The sequence below is a fragment of the Melospiza melodia genome, chromosome 1, assembly GCF_035770615.1.
Source record: "Melospiza melodia melodia isolate bMelMel2 chromosome 1, bMelMel2.pri, whole genome shotgun sequence".
NCBI classification, from domain to species: domain Eukaryota; kingdom Metazoa; phylum Chordata; class Aves; order Passeriformes; family Passerellidae; genus Melospiza; species Melospiza melodia.
This window is the reverse complement of record NC_086194.1, coordinates 19,613,881-19,631,839: the sequence shown is the minus strand read 5'-3', so window position 1 is coordinate 19,631,839 and position 17,959 is coordinate 19,613,881. Positions and strand designations below refer to the sequence as shown.

The following is a 17,959-nucleotide window of genomic DNA, read 5'->3' as shown; positions in this document are numbered from 1 at the left end:
AATAGAATTGGAAATTGTGAAATGAAAAGGAACAATGTTAAAAAAGTAAAAAGATTTCAATGTCATCATCTATTTTTTTTGTGCTCTTGAAAACCAGCTGTGTCCTATACAGCACTAGCATGCTGTTTGGGGCCCTGTCTGTCTCTGGACAGATATTTTCACTGCAGCAGCAATTTCCTTCTGCAGACCAGCAGTGCTGCGGTTTTTACCTCAGTTCCATCAATGGCATCCCAATCAGGATGGATTCCCTAAACACTAGGGACCTGTGTTTTCCCTAGCACTAGGACCTGTTAAAACAACCTCTTGATATATTAAAATGTAGAAGCAATATTCCTACCATATCACCCTGCGCTGGTATGATCTATCAACATTCAGCAACTGCAGCCTCCAGAATACTCAAATATTCAGTATGAAATTCAAAGCACACTAGAACCTGCCCACAGACATTTGGTTCTTTTTGCTCTTTCCAGCTCCTAGAGAGCTGATGCAAGCCTATTGAAGTTCAAGATCTTTACATTTTGTAAGGATTTTTAATTGCTTTTCACATCTCCAGATAAGGGTTAGGCTTTCTTGGGCAAAGAAATTAGAAGAACATTGCTCAAAATATTTATCAGAATGATTTACATAGACATAAATTAATATTTCTAATTACATATTAAGTTTCATAAGCAGCAGTGAGCACCTTGATCTCCCTATAAGCTCTTTATTTAAATAAAAGGAAACTAGATATTTTTAAAGATGCTTCGCTTGATCATCAGAACCATGTCCCGCAACAAGTGGGAAAACATTTCTTCTAATTTAGAATTATTTAACTCTGAACTATTTAATTCAGTTGTCTCTTCTGAAGGAGTTGTAAATGTGGTCTCAGAAAAGAAAGTTTGTATTGTTATAAAATGTGAAATATTTGCAGAATTCTCTACAGTGGGAAGTCAACAGAATAAGCTGGAACACAGCTGACATTTGGGTAAAAAAAAAAAGTGATGAAACAATTAATTAATTTTTAACTCCAGTTTTTTCTTGTTTCATGCAGTATCTATTCAAAGTTGATTATGAACCATTATGGAAAAACACTGACCTACATCCTTGACTACGAAGAAATACATAATTTTTCTGAATCATGAAAGATAATAATTAATTTTACCTAGGTAATCTTTGGGTTTGGAATACATTCCTTGGATGTGGATATAAAATCATCAGAAATTCATGCAGTTATGCATTAATGGAAATACCATTTTCATTTTCTCATTTCCTTCCCCTTTGACTTACAGCCATGGTTTACTCCCTGAATAAGAAGGCATAAAACTTGAGGAGGCCAGAATTGGAGAACATCTTAATGCATTTAGCACTAAGGAGAGGAGCTACATCAAAATGTCAGAGATGAACATGTAGAGCACAAGATACAACTGTGCATACAGTACCCACTTCTTTGGGCATTTGGTGAGCAGCAAGATGAACTGAATGAGATGACAGCATGATTTGCATTTTTCCCTAGTGAGAAGGCAGGTATGAGATGTACCACAGAATGACATTGCACAAAACAGACCTAACTTGAGACTTGCCTACCTGACAGTCAGACTTATCAGAATAAATTCTTTATTAGAGGATGAATTATAAAGGAATATCTTAAAAGAATTCTTTTTCTTTAACCATATGAAATCTAGCATGGACTGGAATAAGTTGTATAAAGAACAAGGAAAGGAACAAAGTTCAAGGGTTTTTAATTCTAATCTGCTTTATTTGTTTTGGCAAAAAAAAATCTATTCTTAATACCATAAATACAAAGTATTGTTGGCTTCCAGATTCAAAGGTAGAACATCTAGTAGCACTTCTCTTCTAGCATTTCTAGCTCTTCTGAAATTGGTCAAACAATACTCAAAACCTAACACGAAATCAGTTTTAAATAATAATATAAAAATACTAAAGGTAGAAGGATTCTCAGTTACGGAAAAAAAAAAATAATAATTTTTAGTGACATATACAACTGAAGAACATTTCACAAATCTGAAGGAAACAATAGGCATACAGAAAACCTGTACCTTCTAACAAAATGGACTAAAGCAGTTATGTAATACCACATCTCTATTATGGAATTTTGGTCTTCTTCATTTTTTATCCTTAACATGTATGATAGACAATCATTTTAATAAAGTTAGTTATAATTGACTCTATGCAGTTCAAGGCGTCTGTATAACCACAACAGTCTACCATTAATGTGAAATAAGTACTCAAAGGGAAAAACTGCCATCTGGACACCAATGGAAATCCTTGCTTCCACCCCTTTATCTATCTGAAAAGAGAAGTGATAGTCTGGTTGAGGTGTGCTGGACTTTATAACTTCTTTACTACAGAACTATTCAGAATACAAAATGATGTGAAGGAATTTCTACTTGGGAAGTGACTTGTATGTAGCTGCCAAGAAAGTTTTAAATTATTCAGCACTCAGCAGCTTGTATTGATGCTTCTTATTGCTCATTTACAACTTAACAACTGAAAAAAAATCCTTTACCTCTTTCAAAAGATTAGTGACTTGTTTTATATGCAGGAACTCTGGGGTCTTGTCTAAATCCAGTGAAGGTCTTCCCTTGATCCCTTCTTCAAAATCTCTGCGGTATGTTTTCTATTGTAGCAAAACCAACAATTAGTGGTACATGCATATGCAATTCCAAGCACATTTTAGGAGAGACATTATAAACAGACCCAGAAATAAGCCCTGCCATCAATTATATTTCACACTAATAAGCAACTTATGCATTTCATTATCTAGTTTATTTATGCAAACAGATATAATCTAGACAAAAATATGTGTACACTATGTCCAAGGAGAATGTTGAACCTGATCTATGAAAGAAACCATTTTCTTGGTAAGAAAAAGAGAAGACAAATGGCACACGAGGTAATGGTTTAAAACTCATTAAAGTTTCTACCAAGAGGCTGAGATCATCTGTTTTTCATGACACAGCAAAACTAATGGAATCAAACTGCAGCATGGGGACACAGGTGCATCCATCTCACTCAGGATGGATGGTAATGCCCTGGACTAGATTGTCTGGGAAGTCACAAAATCTCCATCATTTGAAGTTTTTTTAAAAAGTTAGAAAAACATGACCTGATATAAGACAGCCAGTGCTGTTTTGGAGCCTGGGAACAGTCCCCCCTCCTTGATGAGTTTCCCAGGCTGGAAAGGCAGGAGGATGTTTCAGCTAAATCATGGGGTTAGACTGGATTTTGTGGCTTCACTTGCTCCCACATAAGAACTATCCCTCCCCTAAAGATGGAATTCAAGTGAAAATTTCAAAAGTTATTAATCTCTGATCTAGATGACCTATTGAGCTTCTTCTCAATTAAATGATGTGTGTGTGTTGTTAGTATCAATGGCCTTTTGAGAAAAAAGCAAATTCACAAGAACTGGACTACAGAACAGCAGAGATAACTATTCAGTATAACTCTACCATATCCACAATTTACCCTCTGCTTCATACATTTTCTTAACCTGAGTACAAGATGTCTGCTGACTTCTCTGTTGATCTAAATTTTACTTGTTCAAAAAGTACATTTTTACTTACCTCACTTTGCATCTTTTGAGCCTCCTTTGAAACTTGATACATTGGTGTATCCACAAACTCCAGCATTGATCTGCCTTTAGATTTTTCATAATTTTCTTTGTATTTGACCTAGTAAAATTAAAATAAAGTCTGTTAACAGCTAGAGAATATGAGATCTGATTGCTTGCCTTGGGAAGAAACAAATCCTGTCTTAGCCATACTCCCTTAGACGTTTTGACTTGGAAGACTTCACCCAAACTTAACCTGTTGGCCAGTTAGATAAGGTAATATGTTTTGGACTAATTTATTCCTTTTCTACACCATTCAGACCTAGAAATTGTGAACTTTGAAGACAACAGGAATATGGAGCATCAAGTAAAATCCTTAAACCAATTGCATGGGTTTGGTCAAATGACCTATGTCTGAACACTTCTCAGCTTTTTAATGGGATCCCCTGTTGTTTCCATAAAACAACACATTTACTGTAACAACAACAAAATCTGTTTCACAGCCAAGCCCCACAGGTCTTAGTTCCAGGCTCAGAAGTACCACTCTCAAATGCACTTTTGTTTGTACCTGTGGGAAGGAGAAGGGAAGGAAAACTACTGCTTTGGTCCGGCCCTGTCCTGCACCAACACTCCCCTCACATCTACCAGGGACCGTGACCTTAGAGCTGGCAGCAAAATCACAGTGAAGGACACAGGGTTAAGCCATCAACTTATTCCTTTATGCTAACTTACAAAGGAAATACACTTTGTTTGGAAACCTGGAGAACCCTTCTGAACTCATTCATTCACACTCTTGATTAAGACTGGCAAACACATTACTTATCTCCATCAGTCACTGTGGAGCATGATGGAATAGTTACACAAGCCTTAAAGGAAAGCAAGCAGCTGCAAATCAAAATATTACATTTTTAGTGACTAATGTAATTTTAATTTCTATGTCTCCTCAAAAATAGCAACGTCTGAATTTCTCTTTCCTTGTCAGGCTTCTGCATTAGGCTTGGGTCCTGCAAAAACACTCTCCTCTCTTCTCATGGGGTGCCTCTGATTGAATATGCACTGTACATCACTGAAATCTATTATGTGGCTTTGTGCATGATTCAATCACCGTTAAAACACTGCATTTCTCTCTTTGCAAGATGTGTTCATTTGTGGTTGTGTACACCTGACTTTGAAATACTGCATTTTCTTTGGAATTGATTTGTTCTGCAGTGTCTGGGCTTAAATGATAGAAACAATTGCTTTGCTTAAATGATTTCTTCTATTCATACTGGAACAAAAAAATTCCAAAAAATGTTTTCACAGGCAAAATCCAGAAGGTTTTGGAATTTAAATACTATTTAAAATAACTGTGAAAGGAAAAATATAGAAGAAAGAAACTGTATTTTAGTCCTACAAACTGGGGAGTTTTATCAAATGCGAATTCAAAACATTGTGATGAATTTTTTTAAAAAAAAAAGGATATGATAAAAAATTGGTTTTGTACATTCCTAGAGAAAATATTTTCCTGCTAATCTAAAAGTCAGATGTTTTTATGTTTCATAGAAAATAAACATTGTTATTTACATCTGAAGTGCAAAGGAACACATATGATGGTCTGGGTTTGCCTCCTAGTGGAAAGAACTTTAAATGTCACACAATAAAATCACTTCAGTAGTGGAAACAAAATTACCTCCATCTACAGACACTTCTCTCATACTTTTACTCCATTCCTCAGCTAATGGTAGAAAATTTTTAAGACATTGTATAAAATCAACTTAGTTAAGCTCATAACTTTTTGCTACATTAAGCTAAACTACAAGCACCAGATTCAGTCTCTGAAGTTCTGTTTATTCACCCTGTTTATTAAAATGAAATACATCTAAGTTCCCCCTTTTTTACCCTGAATTTCATCAGTATCTGAAAGTCTCCACAATAGGAACAGATTTAAAATGTGAAAACTGTTAAACTAGCTGTTCTGCATATATCAAAGTGTCAAATTTTGTGTGTCCATAGTTCATATCAGAATTACATATATATCTGTCATGGTTTAACCACAGCCAGCCACACAACTTCTCACACACTTTACCCGAGTAGGATGGGTAGAGAATCAGAAGGGTAAAAGTGAGAAAATTTGTGGTTTGAGATAAGAAATGTTAAATAATTTAAATAAAATAAGCTGTAATAATAATAAGAAGAAACAGTAATAAAAGGAAAATAACAAAAAAGAGGGAGTAAATGAACAACCATTTAATTTACAACCAAGAGATGTGAATGAAAAAAAGTCACTCATCACCAACCTATCAGTGCTCAGCCTGTCCCTGAGAAGGAACCCCCAGCCAGCTTTCCCCCAGTTTATATACTGAGAACGACACTATATGGTGTGGAACATCCCTGTGGCCAGTTTGGGTCAGCTCTCCTGGCTGACCCTGTCTCCTCTCCCAGCTTCTCATGCACCACCAGCCACCTCAATGGCAGGGCTGCATAAGAAGCTGAAAAGTTCTTGACTTAGTGCAAGCACTGCTCAGCAACAGCTGAACCACCAGTGTGTTATCAACATTGATTCCATCCTAAATCCAGAACACAGCACTGCACCAGCTACTAGGAAGAAAATTAGCTCCATTCCAAGTGAAGCCAGGAAATGTGTGTATGAAGGGAGAAGTCTACCTTTCTTCCTCATCACAACAATAAAACCAGGATGAGTTTGACCAGTTCAAATCAGTTTATTTATGTCCAAAGATGCCCATCAAGCTTTCCTCCTAATTGTTGGCATTTATTCCCATGGAAGTTGACTTGTATAACACCCTTGCATTGAAATTACAGTGTAAGTGCTTTATAAAGTGCACACACTTCTACACTTCAGGTCAATAAGCAAAACCACTCATTCAATCAACAATATCAGTTTATGAGTTTAATTAACCATATAGGTTTCAATGGAGAAAGGCATACTGCAGGGAAACAGAAAAATCAGGCAATTAGCAACCAGCTCTGTTTCAGAAGGGGAAAGAAAAAAAAAAAAAAAAAAAAAAACAAAAATAAAAAAAAAAAAAAAAGAAAAAGAAAAGAAGAAAGAAAAAGAAAACAGTCTTTGGAAATCAGTTAACACAGGGAAGAAGTCAGTTAGACTGTTTTTTACAATGGTGGCAGATTACAAAACAGATTTGGTATGAACTGTGGAGAGCCAAGGAGAACACAAGCAATGGAGAAAGGAAGAAGAATAAACTGTGTTTAAATAAAAGCGATGACATAGGGAGGTCAAATCTGAGAAGGACTGTAAAAGTGGGGTTTCTTTAAAAGACAACTATTTAGTGGAGAGCTTAGGGATTGACAAAGCATTTCTCTTCTTGTACAAAATAAAAATACCCACTAGAATCTGGACAATGTAAAAATCATAGGTTTAGTATTTATGGAGTCATCAGACAAGCACATGGACATTATGAATCAACCCCTCCAGGACAAAAGAAAGAAATACAATTTGCAAGACATGATCTGCCTTAAGGGAAAGTCCAGGCTTCTAAATTCTTAGAGCTAAGTTGATAAACTGATGAAGTCCATTCTTAGGGATGGACTAAGATGGACTCATTTAATCAGTAAAAAAGACTGCCAATATTACCATACTAGAAGGATAGAAGGAAACAAGATTTGGGCCAAAAAGTGCATGAAGATTGCAGGAAGAAAAATATTCCAACTCATTCATTACTCATACAAAAGGCGATAGTGTTACCTTCACAGAGGGAGTAAGACAGACAAAAAAAAAAAGCTTCAATTCTCAAAAAAAAAAAAAAAAAAAAAAAAAAACACACAGAAATCAAATATAGATGGATTGTTTTGATTATTTTAGACATAAGTAGGCACTGACTCAAAAGATGACCCAGTGTGCTCCTACTCATGAGAGTTAATTGTCTATGAAACGCTCAACTCCTGCCAACCAAAGAGCAACATTCTTCCTTCCCAACACCACCCATTTGTGCCTCTCTGCAGTAGTTCTGCAGGCCTGCTGTGTTTTCTGGAGTAAAGATGACAAATGCAGCTACCCAGCTAGCAGACATGCAGCATAGGTGCTCTTGGAGTGGGAAAGAACCTTCACCATGGCACAGGAGCCAAGTTTCCTAGCTCTTCCTTCCTACTTCAACCCCCACCAGGACCATGTATCAGACCACCAGCCCCATCAAGGGCCATGTCTTGCTACATGGCAGAATGGAGCCTGTGCCTATTTATCTGACACAGTGCAGGAAGAGTCAGAAAGAGTCAGACAGTCCGGAGGAGAAAAAAGCTTAGCCAGAGAAGCCCAGAAGTAAGATAAGACTACAGAGGCCATTCATGAAAAAAGTCCAAATATGAAACTAGCACAATGGCCACTTCTGTACAGAGACTTGCAGATGAAAGCAAGATCTTAGACAAAATGAGATTTTCAAGGAAAGAAGTATTTTAGGTCTTAGAACAAAGAGAAAAACAGTCAATGTTTCAGACATATGAAAAGAAGCACTCAACATCAGAAGTCTGTGTGATTCTTCCACAGTATGTATTATCTGTTCTAATAACTGAAATATGTCTTTATAAAAACCTGTTTTTCTTCACTACACCTCTCATCTAATACAGTTACAACACTATTTCCCACTACATTTGAGAGCAAAAATGTGTTTCCTACCATGACTATACATAGCACATTCCTTACTAGATTTATTTTTCAGGTCATTCTTAAAAAGGCAACTTACATCACTCTGTGTTTTGCTGATATTTAAAGCATGGTTTAAATGCAGCAGGTTTGGTAGATCAGATGCTGGATCATGTAGGCTTTCCAAATCTTTCTTGTAGTTCACCTGGAAAGAAAATTCATGTTATGCAAACTAAAGATTAATAAAATAATTCACAGTTCTGTATTACAGTGTGACCATTCAGAAAGAGAAAACATTAAGTGCTTGCCTGAACAATCTCTCCCAGCCACTAGATGGTGGTCATCTACTACTATTTCAAAGAAAAGGAAAGACCAATGTAGGACTCATTCTGCTGAGTGAGTACTTAGGAACTACTCAAACTTTTCCTCCAAGCAAGGACATTTCAACAAAATCACACTTTCTATCACTTTTTGGGCTAGAATTAATTTTCTTCTATTTTCCTCTCCCCTCCCTTCCCACCCTCTACTTAAATCAAGAGTGTCTTCCTCAACACTTTGGGTCTATTCATTCTAAACACCTTTAATTCTTATTAGAATTAAAGAATTAGAATTCTTATCAGGAATCACACCATCCAATTTACAAGTTTGATATATTGCAGTTAAAGGGAAGGGTTCCTGGACACTTTATCCAATATAGATTGCTTGCAGCAAATATAAGTCATATGGGAACCTAAGGCAAAAGATAAATTACTTAATGAAGTAGCAGAAAGTAACATCCCATCAGCCTACAGTTGGATTTTCCAATCTTCTGAGAATGGAAAACCTGTAGAGCTGAAGATCTGTATGTCCAACTTTACAGGAAGAAAACTAGCTACCTTACCTATCTTGGATGAGAAATCTTTTCAACTAATACCTTTAGTCATTTCCACACATGTATCATGTTCCTCACTTCAATTTGCCCATTTCTTATAATGAGAACTGCTTCAACTGATTTTTTACTACACATTTAGATTTTCGAAATAATTACATAATATTCTGTACGCTTCCCAGAGCCAGTCTTTCCTGTTCCAATTGCATGGTACCTCACACTTCAGAAATGCTGGACTACAGAAAGAAGGCTTGTCTTTTGGCTATCTGGGATCACAGCCTCAAAGAAAAGATCGCATTTTTAGTATTAAACATACTTTTAAATATATCATCCCAAGAGCATTATCACTCAATATATATGTTTTCTCCAGTCTGCCTCCAGCAGCAGCCACCCATTGCTGAACCTAGTGACTGCTGTATTTTGTAGTGCCATTGAGAAGATCAACCAGAATAATGAAGTCTAAAACATAGACATCCAAATCTGAACTGCTTATGTAGCCTCCTTCTATAACCATTGGAGAGATGACAGTACTTTGCTCCTCTAAAGACAGGCACTTCTAACAGGTGAGAAGAATTGACCTCTAGACCTGTTTATTTCTTTCTGAATAAAAAGGACCAAGTACAAGGCAATTAGCTCAGAGTAAGAGGCCACACCTTTTGACAAACAAAATTAGGCAAGACGAATCTTATCTAAAATGGTTATGAAAAACTCCTCAGGCCCTCAGTCAGAAGCCGAGGAAGAAATTAGTAACATGCTGTACCTGCTACACACTGTATAGCAGACACTGTAGCTCAGAGGAATTCATAAGATGAAAAAAATAATTTCTACCTGTGAACAAACGTTAGATTATTCAGCATGTAAATGCACATGAAATACAAAGCAAATTAACTTACATCACTTGCCAAAGAGGATGCAATCTGTGCTTGCTTGAAGGAAGCACTGTCAAGAGGATTATACTGGTGACTCTTCATTTCCTTACTGAACTTCTCTTTGTATTTTACCTTTCAACAGAACAAACATGTCTGATATTAACATGTAGCACTTAAAACAGGCAGAGAATTCCGACTACAAAAAGCTTATTAAATGCAATTAATTTATTCATAAACCTTTAAACAAAATTTAAAGAAACTCAGTTTACCCATACCTGTGACAGTCTTGTGTTGGTTTCAAATTAAGTTTTATGTATCTGATGTTCACTAAAATTTTAAGATTGTGATATGTGATTACTGGTGTGGAGGGACTTATAAAAAGAAAACAGAAACAAGACCATATGACTCACATGAGTAATCAAATAGAACTCTCTGACCAGCAATAATAATTAGCCAATAAGATTCATTCAATTCACAATTAACATCAAAATTGTGGTTTTAACAAAAAAAAAAAAAAAAAGTCTGAGGTGAATAAATTGTAACATTTGTAAAACAAATAACTTGTACATTTTTCAACCACTTGAAAGTGGGAAGTGAGAATCAAATTTCCCACCACCAGGTCATGTCACTCTCACTATGCTAGATTGCCACCAGTACTGCCAGGTCTTTTTTTTAATTTTGCCAGAAATTTCCTAGAGGACACTGAGGAATCCCTCTGTAGTACAGTCCTTTCTTGGGGATAATGCCCACCTCATTACAATGCTGGAAAGCATAATTAAATGACTGCTTGCCTTCACCTTCATCTTTTTCTTCTCGTTCAAAAGAAAAAGGGGGAATGACAATGCTTGTAAGAGGAAATAAGCAATACAGAAATATGGAGACAATGGCACTAAAAGTAAACAAGTCCAAAAATTCCATAAAATGTGTTGAAAAACTGAATTCAGAATCTGAAAATATGAAATTGAACAAACAGTATATCTCCCTCCTTTGCTCCCTTTGTGAGAGATCATCAAACATCTGGAGACTCTGCACACATGTCTGCTTCATTCCAACAGCTGGGCATAATGGAGGAGAATAAAGTTCAGTCTGAATTATGCTGCTTTCATGAATTTTAGGCAGACACCTGATATCTGAGCCTATGCAACATCCATTATAATTTACCACGCTCTCACTAAATAAATACAAGGATTCTTCCCTACTCCTTTTTTCTCTATTCCCACATGAATGTCTGATAAAGTGGTTAAGCCACCTCAAACAATCTTCAATTTTTTTTCCCAGCCTTAGTTGTGGGAAGAGGGTTATTTTTTCCTGATTTTCAGTTCTTCCTTGCCTCAAAAGACCCTCAACATGATTCAGCTTATGCAATTTCATTATCTTTACCCACAATGTCCACTATTTCATTAATCAGGATAACAGGAAACAAAAATTAAGCTAAGCAAACAGGAACCAGCCATATAGGTTGAAATGCTATATTATTATTCCAGCACTTAGTTAATTTTGAGAAGTAAGGGAATTCTAAAACATTGCTACTTTTAAAGAGAAACTTTATCTGAACACATGATGAACTTCATAATCTTTCACACTAACAGCAGAAGAGAGTATCTATTGCCTTCTGGTATATTCATCTGGTTTATATTGTTTGATATTTGCCTTGGCATTGGATCAAGTGCAAAAGCATTTATCTGAATACAAAGGCAAATCCATGCTCTGTATGAGCAGTGAAGGAATAAATCAGAGTGCTTTTCTCTCTTAAAAGGTGAATCCAAAATTTGCCTTCTAATGAAAATCAGGCATTGCTATAATATGCCATTCAAAAAGCCAGAGATCAAGACAGCTGGGTGAGCAAAACTGTCTTTTACTCCTTTACCCACATGACAACAACACCAAGCATAAGACTAAAAAACCCAACCACCGCAGGCTGCCTTCTCCTGGCCAATAAATGCCACAAACAGTGCACACAGACCAAATGCACAACATGATATAGAAATTCTTGTTAAGTGAGAAAGCGTTGGTGCCAAAGGGACCTCTGCTCGCAACTGGCTTGCCATCTTCCAGCTGCAGTCATTTCGTGCCATCATTAAAAAATTTTTAGCAGTACATTTCAATCCAGAGGTTCCAGTGACAGACCCTCTTTAGAGTCACTTCAGATCACACTGCTGCCACTGAAGGACAGAGGGGGGACCAGTGAGCCGACTCTTCACAGGGCCCCAAGTCCTGATGCGCAGGAGGGTTTCAAAATTAAAGAAATCCCCTAATCATGATGAGTGTAAATGTACTGGTTGCAGTAGGGCTGTCTCACAGCCCCAGGCTCTGCTGCCTGCCCTGGCTGCTCTGCTCATTGCCTTTGCTCCCCTCTCCATCACACAGGTCACTCTGAGCAAAGCGGAGCACAGCAGCACTAACAGACAACCCTGGCAGTGTCTCCAGAGCACTTCCAGCAGTCATTTAACTGACCTGCCATAGGGGATTTGTTGCATTGACAGCTATGTAGATGTACACTTTCTCTTTTATCAACATTTTTCTGGTTCCTTCTCCCTTTTGAAAGGAAGCGTGGGGTGGGATAGAGTGAAGAAAGAAGAGCAAGCCCATGGATGAGTCATGGTGAAGGAAACCACGCAGAATTCATCATCCTTTTGAACAGGGTAAATGCAGTTTAAAGAGAGGAAACATGCCTGAGAGAAAGGGTTCTGAATAAAAACAAGGAAGAAAAATACCTCATATAATTTCTAAACCATCTGAAGGGGGGAGGCCTTAGCAAGGCTATAATATGGTGAAGGAGCAAACAAGTGGGAGTAGAATTGACGGTTGTTAGTGGACACTTATCTACAAATTTCATCATTAACCAAGAGCTTTACTTTAATGAGGACTTAAAAGGACAGTTACTTGTTTACCATCTTCATTAAAGTCTTAAGTTTGTTTATTTTTTTAGAGATTATATGGTGGGGGTTAATTTAAAAGAAATGCGTGGAGGTTGCTCTCTAAAGACTGCTTAAGAAAGAGCAGACTCTGCAGCCTTTTATCACAACAACATCCCTGAAAAACCAAACTGGAATTAAATAAGGCCTGGATAAACAAACTTCTCATCGGCCTTGCACAAAACCTATAAAAGTCAGAATTGCAGCTGGACAGAGCAGTGTCTTTTGAAGCTTAGCAGCAACATTCCTAAATCAAATCTGTAGTTCAAAGCTGTTCACACAGGGAGTGTTCAGTTTCAGAAGTGGATGACATCACCCACTGTTCAGATTTACAAAGAAACTACAAAAATTGAATCATTCAACCACTGGGATCCCATGATGAAGCAGACACTTGCAGCTAAAGCATTTCCTCATGACCATATGAAACCATCTTTAAAAAGGGAAAAAACCTGTCAGAGCACATATATATTGAAGGAAATGTAGCATAAACAAAGAGCAAAATTGAAACATTCATTGCTAAAAGAACTAGCAGAGTTTAAAGCAAAGAAAGACTGAGAAAATTCTAGGCTCTTTGGGTTGTTACTGAAAATCTCAAAGAAGGTTCATTTTGAAAAACATTCTAACTCTAACAATTTTATCCTTAAAACAATAAGCACCAGATTCAGCAACAAATATGAATATCCAAAATTATTTATCTTAAAACCAGTTACTGAACACCATAAGAGGAATACTTCATATCAGCAGCTCTTTGAAAAAGCTAATAAAATGCATTAAAAACATAAAGAAGGCATGAACAAGAGCTTGTTTTAATTAAAAAATAGAAAAAAAATAGCCCAAATTATACAATGCACACTCGGCAAATTGACAAGCTCCATGTTTTCACAAGGGCTAACACAGTTTCTGTTTTAAATTTCATTTAAAATCAACAGAAAAGGGCTACCACATGCTGTGGGTAAATATACTAGTTCTGGGAGCTATTATTTTTGCTGCTGTTGTTGTCAAAAGCTTTGTTAAATAAAAAATAAAAAGGAAAGAAAGGAGAGAGAGAGAAAACGGTGATTTCTGTAGAGCCTTGAGTGCCAGTCAAACATTAACACTATTTTCTTCGCTTTGTTTGCTTTCCTGCTTGCCTTGATTGCTTTCTCCCTTCGTTACACCCACACTGCCTGACCTCTTCTTGCTCCTGTTCTCTATACTCCCTAAATTACCTACCCATATGCACCACATTAAAACATGTTATCATCTTCTCTTCCCATTACATCCATCAGAATTGTCAACTTTGCAAATTTACTGTGAGGGTCAAATAACTAATATTTCTCTGCATGTCGCAGCTTATAGATTCGTGTAATTAAGGGAGATTATCAACTTTCAACACAAAAAGTTTATGATCTTCCCATTTTCTGAGAAACAAATGGAAACTCTAAAAGCCAGAAAGTCTGGAGACAATAAAGAGATCATTAACTTTACTCTTTTTATATTTTGTGTTACAAACCTGTTTCATGATCCTTGCATGAAGAGGACTGAAATGACTGACCTGTATTGAGGTCTCTTTCTCTCCTCCAGCACAGGTGCATTCCTCATCCTGCCCCACCACCCTGCTCTTTGGACACAGGCGTCATCTTCATTTTTCTGTGCTCTTGATTTATGATTAGTGTGTCCAAGTGTTATAATGATTCAAGTAATACATAAGAACATTAGACAACTCGTGGCCACTGCCTTTCCTTCAGAGGACGTGGGGGAATTGCTGAGTGCACCTCCCTGCTGCTGAGAGCTGCCCAGCATTTGCACCCTCCACCCTCCAGTGTCAGGCTGAGGTGCTGCCCCTCTTCTGAAAGCACAGTCCCCATCACACACACTGCCAAGCAGCCACAGCAGCTCAGACTGAGGAGAGGAAAATGCAGGAAAGGATCCTAAAACCTGCATCCAGGGCCAGTGACTGCAGAGTTCAGACCACCAAGGTTTAATAAGAATCTTCTTTACAAACAAACCAAACATAAGATAGATTTTGTCACCTTCTCCCTTCTTGTCACACCTTCTGCACTATTTGGACTTTCTAAAGAAGTTAAAATTGCACAGTGAATGCTGCCTTCCACAGAAGATCTCAACTAGAACTGCTGCCATCCCAGCTCCTGGCAGTGAAGAGGCCCTATTATAAAGGATTTGCAGATGCAGCTTGCATTGTCCAAGATAAAAAGCACATCTAATAAAAATGAGATAAAATGTGCATTGATGAAGCCTTCCACGTAGCTGGCTCAGCAGCCTGCAGAACCCCATGATCCAGCTGATATTTTTCACTTGTGATTGTTGGCCACAATCTCATGGGTGCCAGGCTTGGGAAGATGGAGAGGGCTATTGGAAAAGGTTACTGCTTGGTCTCATTGGCAAAAACAGGCAGCTGCAAGCTCAAAGGAGTGAGCTGCAAGGACAGGAGTGTGTAGGCAGCCATTGAGTAGATATAAAGGACATTACACACTAAATTTGGATATGGACCCATCTAAAAACCATTGAACATGTTTGCTAAATGACAGTCCCATTTCCTGTAAGTGACACTCAGGTCTGAGCAGCATCACAGTGGCTCTTGCTAGAAAGTACAGGCTGACTTCCAAGCCTGCACAATGCTAAACACAAAATAATCTCTTAGCAGACTTGCCCATCAGCAGAGAAATGAGAATATGATCCACTATAAAATAGAAGACAGAAATCTATTTGAAAAACACAAACTCATTTTGATTCTGGGCACATCACCAACAAAGCAATAAAAAATATTTATTTCCTTCTTTTTCTCCTTGTGTAATACTTCAAAGTTTACAATGGTGTGAATGCAGCAGGTATCTAAGGATAACAGCAAAAGGAGCTCTACCTCCTGCAGACACTGCACTATTTTTCAGCTTGTTCTCTATGACACATTATTCTCATTTTATGCTAGTTCTAGGGAAGACATTTAGTATCTGGCCAAATCACAGGCATTTTTTACATATCACTGATATTGAGACTGTCCTGGAATATACACTATTTACCCTTGAGAGGTTTTTTGGCTCTGAGAAGGCTGACACAGCCTTCTTCAATCAAAGGGCACTATCCTCCTCTTACAGGAGGGCAGTTCCTGGGTTTTCAAAAGCTCCAAGGGTAGCTGGACAGGATTACTAGCAAGGATTATGCAAGGCACTGTTAAAGAACTACTTCAGACAAAAAAGGGAGGGGGGGAAAGGAAAAAAAACCCAAAAAACAGATCAGCAGTGAAAAATCTGTTCTCACAATGTCAAGATGATCTGTAGTAGAGATCTTACGTGTACATCTTATGAGTAGAAAATTACTAAGACAAAGAAGGAATATTTCTATTTCAGATTTCTTTTTAGTTAAGGCCTTTTTTTTTTTTTAGGTTAATATATAACAGTAGTACATAAAAGGTTCAGTTTCAGGGGGAAGGAAGGCGGGTGGTTTACATGTCAGGCCAAATTCAGATCCCATTACTCACATTAGCAAGCAGCTACACAAAAGACCTCAGTTACTTCAGTGGGATTAATCACAGGGTAAGGTTCCACTCAAACTAAATGAGGAGCAAAATTTGCCTCTAAATTACATACAGTTAATATTTTAGAAATCCTAGAAAATCTGTATAAATATACACCATCTCCACAAGAGAAAAGTTGTAGTCAAAGTTCATCGTATTTTTGCTTCAAAATGTGTATTTGGTTTCCTAAGAATCCAAAATTTACCAGTCATTGCAATGTTAAATGAAAAGTCTGAGAACATAATCTTCAAGGCCATTAGAGATAATCATCTAAAAATCTAAGTATTTCTTTGCATTACTAGGAATGAGATATTTGGATTAAATCATTGTAAAATGATGGAGAATCTTACTTGGCTTAAAAGTTTTGAAATTCCTTTAGCATGTTCAAAATCAGGTCTTCCAAGTACAGCAGACTCCTTATTCAGCTCTCCCCTTCCTTTCTTGTACTTTGCCTTGAAAATTAAAAAAAAAAAAAAAAATTGGGGGGGGGATAAGAATCACTAATAATTTGTTTGGGTTTCGTTTATCAAGAGAAATGTAAGCATTAAAGCTAGAAGAAAAGGTCTCACATAATGTTCTGCATTGAGACTACTGTTCTAATCAGCTCTGAGTAAAGCCCTTCTCAGGGTTCAGCTCCTTAACAATACAATATTTATTAATTGTAAAACACAATGTGCAGCATTCACAAAACTCAATTTTAACCAAATGCACAGCTTCAGCCAGAGAAATACTGTCCTCCTGATCAAGGCAGAATGAGTCACAGTGGCTCAGCATTTCTTATGACAGGGTCTACAGTTAACCCAAGATGATTTGCAGCAGCTGAAAGCAGTCTTGAAATAAAACTAGTCTGAGGGGCAACTTTTTTGAACTGTGAGGTCAAATTCCGCTCTCGGTTTTAGCACTGCGGTCTCGCTGGATGTCAGTGAGACTGCACTGGTGTCACAGAGCTGAATTAGTCCCGCAAGGTTAATGTTACCTGATCTCTGCAGCTGAACTGCCTGCCATGCAAACTGCTGCAATTTTTCCCCACAATGCATCAGAAAAAAACACAGATGAATCAACAATAGGTGCTTTGCAATGCCACAACCTAAATTACCCATGGCCTAGAACAGGCTTCTTGCATTACTCAAGCGCTGTGAATCAGCAAGGACACGTCGTAAGAATAGACTGGAAGAAATAAAGTCCCAAAGCCACTCTAAGAGCACTTGAACAGCAATTAGTAAATTTCAATGCTGTAGAACACTTAGTAGAAGTTCTTGGTTTTCAAAAAATCTTGAATATTGAAAGGTGAATTTCAATCTCTTAAATCTGTCTCTCCAAATGTGCCTAGTCAGTCTCACATTTAATTAACTACTTAAAAACTTGACTCAGGGCTTTAAGTATATATATTGTTTGCCTTGTCTACAATACAATACTGAACTGCATCACACACTGCTGCTTCTTAAAATGCTCCTTCACCTGCCTGTTAGCCGAGGCCACAGTGGAAGGGCAAAGAATTTGAGAGGGGAGTTCAGGGAGGAGAGCCCCCATGAAAGAGGCAGCATCTGAACAGCTCTTGGAAGGACAGAAGGGAATTACATTTTCCTGTCACTCCTGGATGAGATGGGAAAAGGAAGGGGTATCCTGGGATGCCAGTTTCTCTTATACCAAGGTAA

General features: G+C 37.5%; 1 protein-coding gene across 4 annotated transcripts in view; it reads right to left on the bottom strand.

The window, feature by feature from the left end:
• NEBL (nebulette) overlaps positions 1-17,959 on the bottom strand; it is a 246,967-nt gene that overhangs the window by 49,901 nt on the left and 179,107 nt on the right. For 2 of the 4 annotated variants that reach the window (XM_063150172.1, XM_063150181.1), the window contains exons 7-11: positions 16,655-16,756; positions 9,903-10,010; positions 8,242-8,346; positions 3,564-3,671; positions 2,507-2,617 (exon numbers count right to left, since the gene is read on the bottom strand). The exons of the other annotated variants lie outside the window; for them this stretch is intronic. In XM_063150172.1, the coding sequence (XP_063006242.1) occupies positions 2,507-2,617; positions 3,564-3,671; positions 8,242-8,346; positions 9,903-10,010; positions 16,655-16,756 (534 nt within the window). The remainder of the gene's footprint in view (positions 1-2,506; positions 2,618-3,563; positions 3,672-8,241; positions 8,347-9,902; positions 10,011-16,654; positions 16,757-17,959) is intronic. 4 annotated transcript variants of the gene reach the window in all.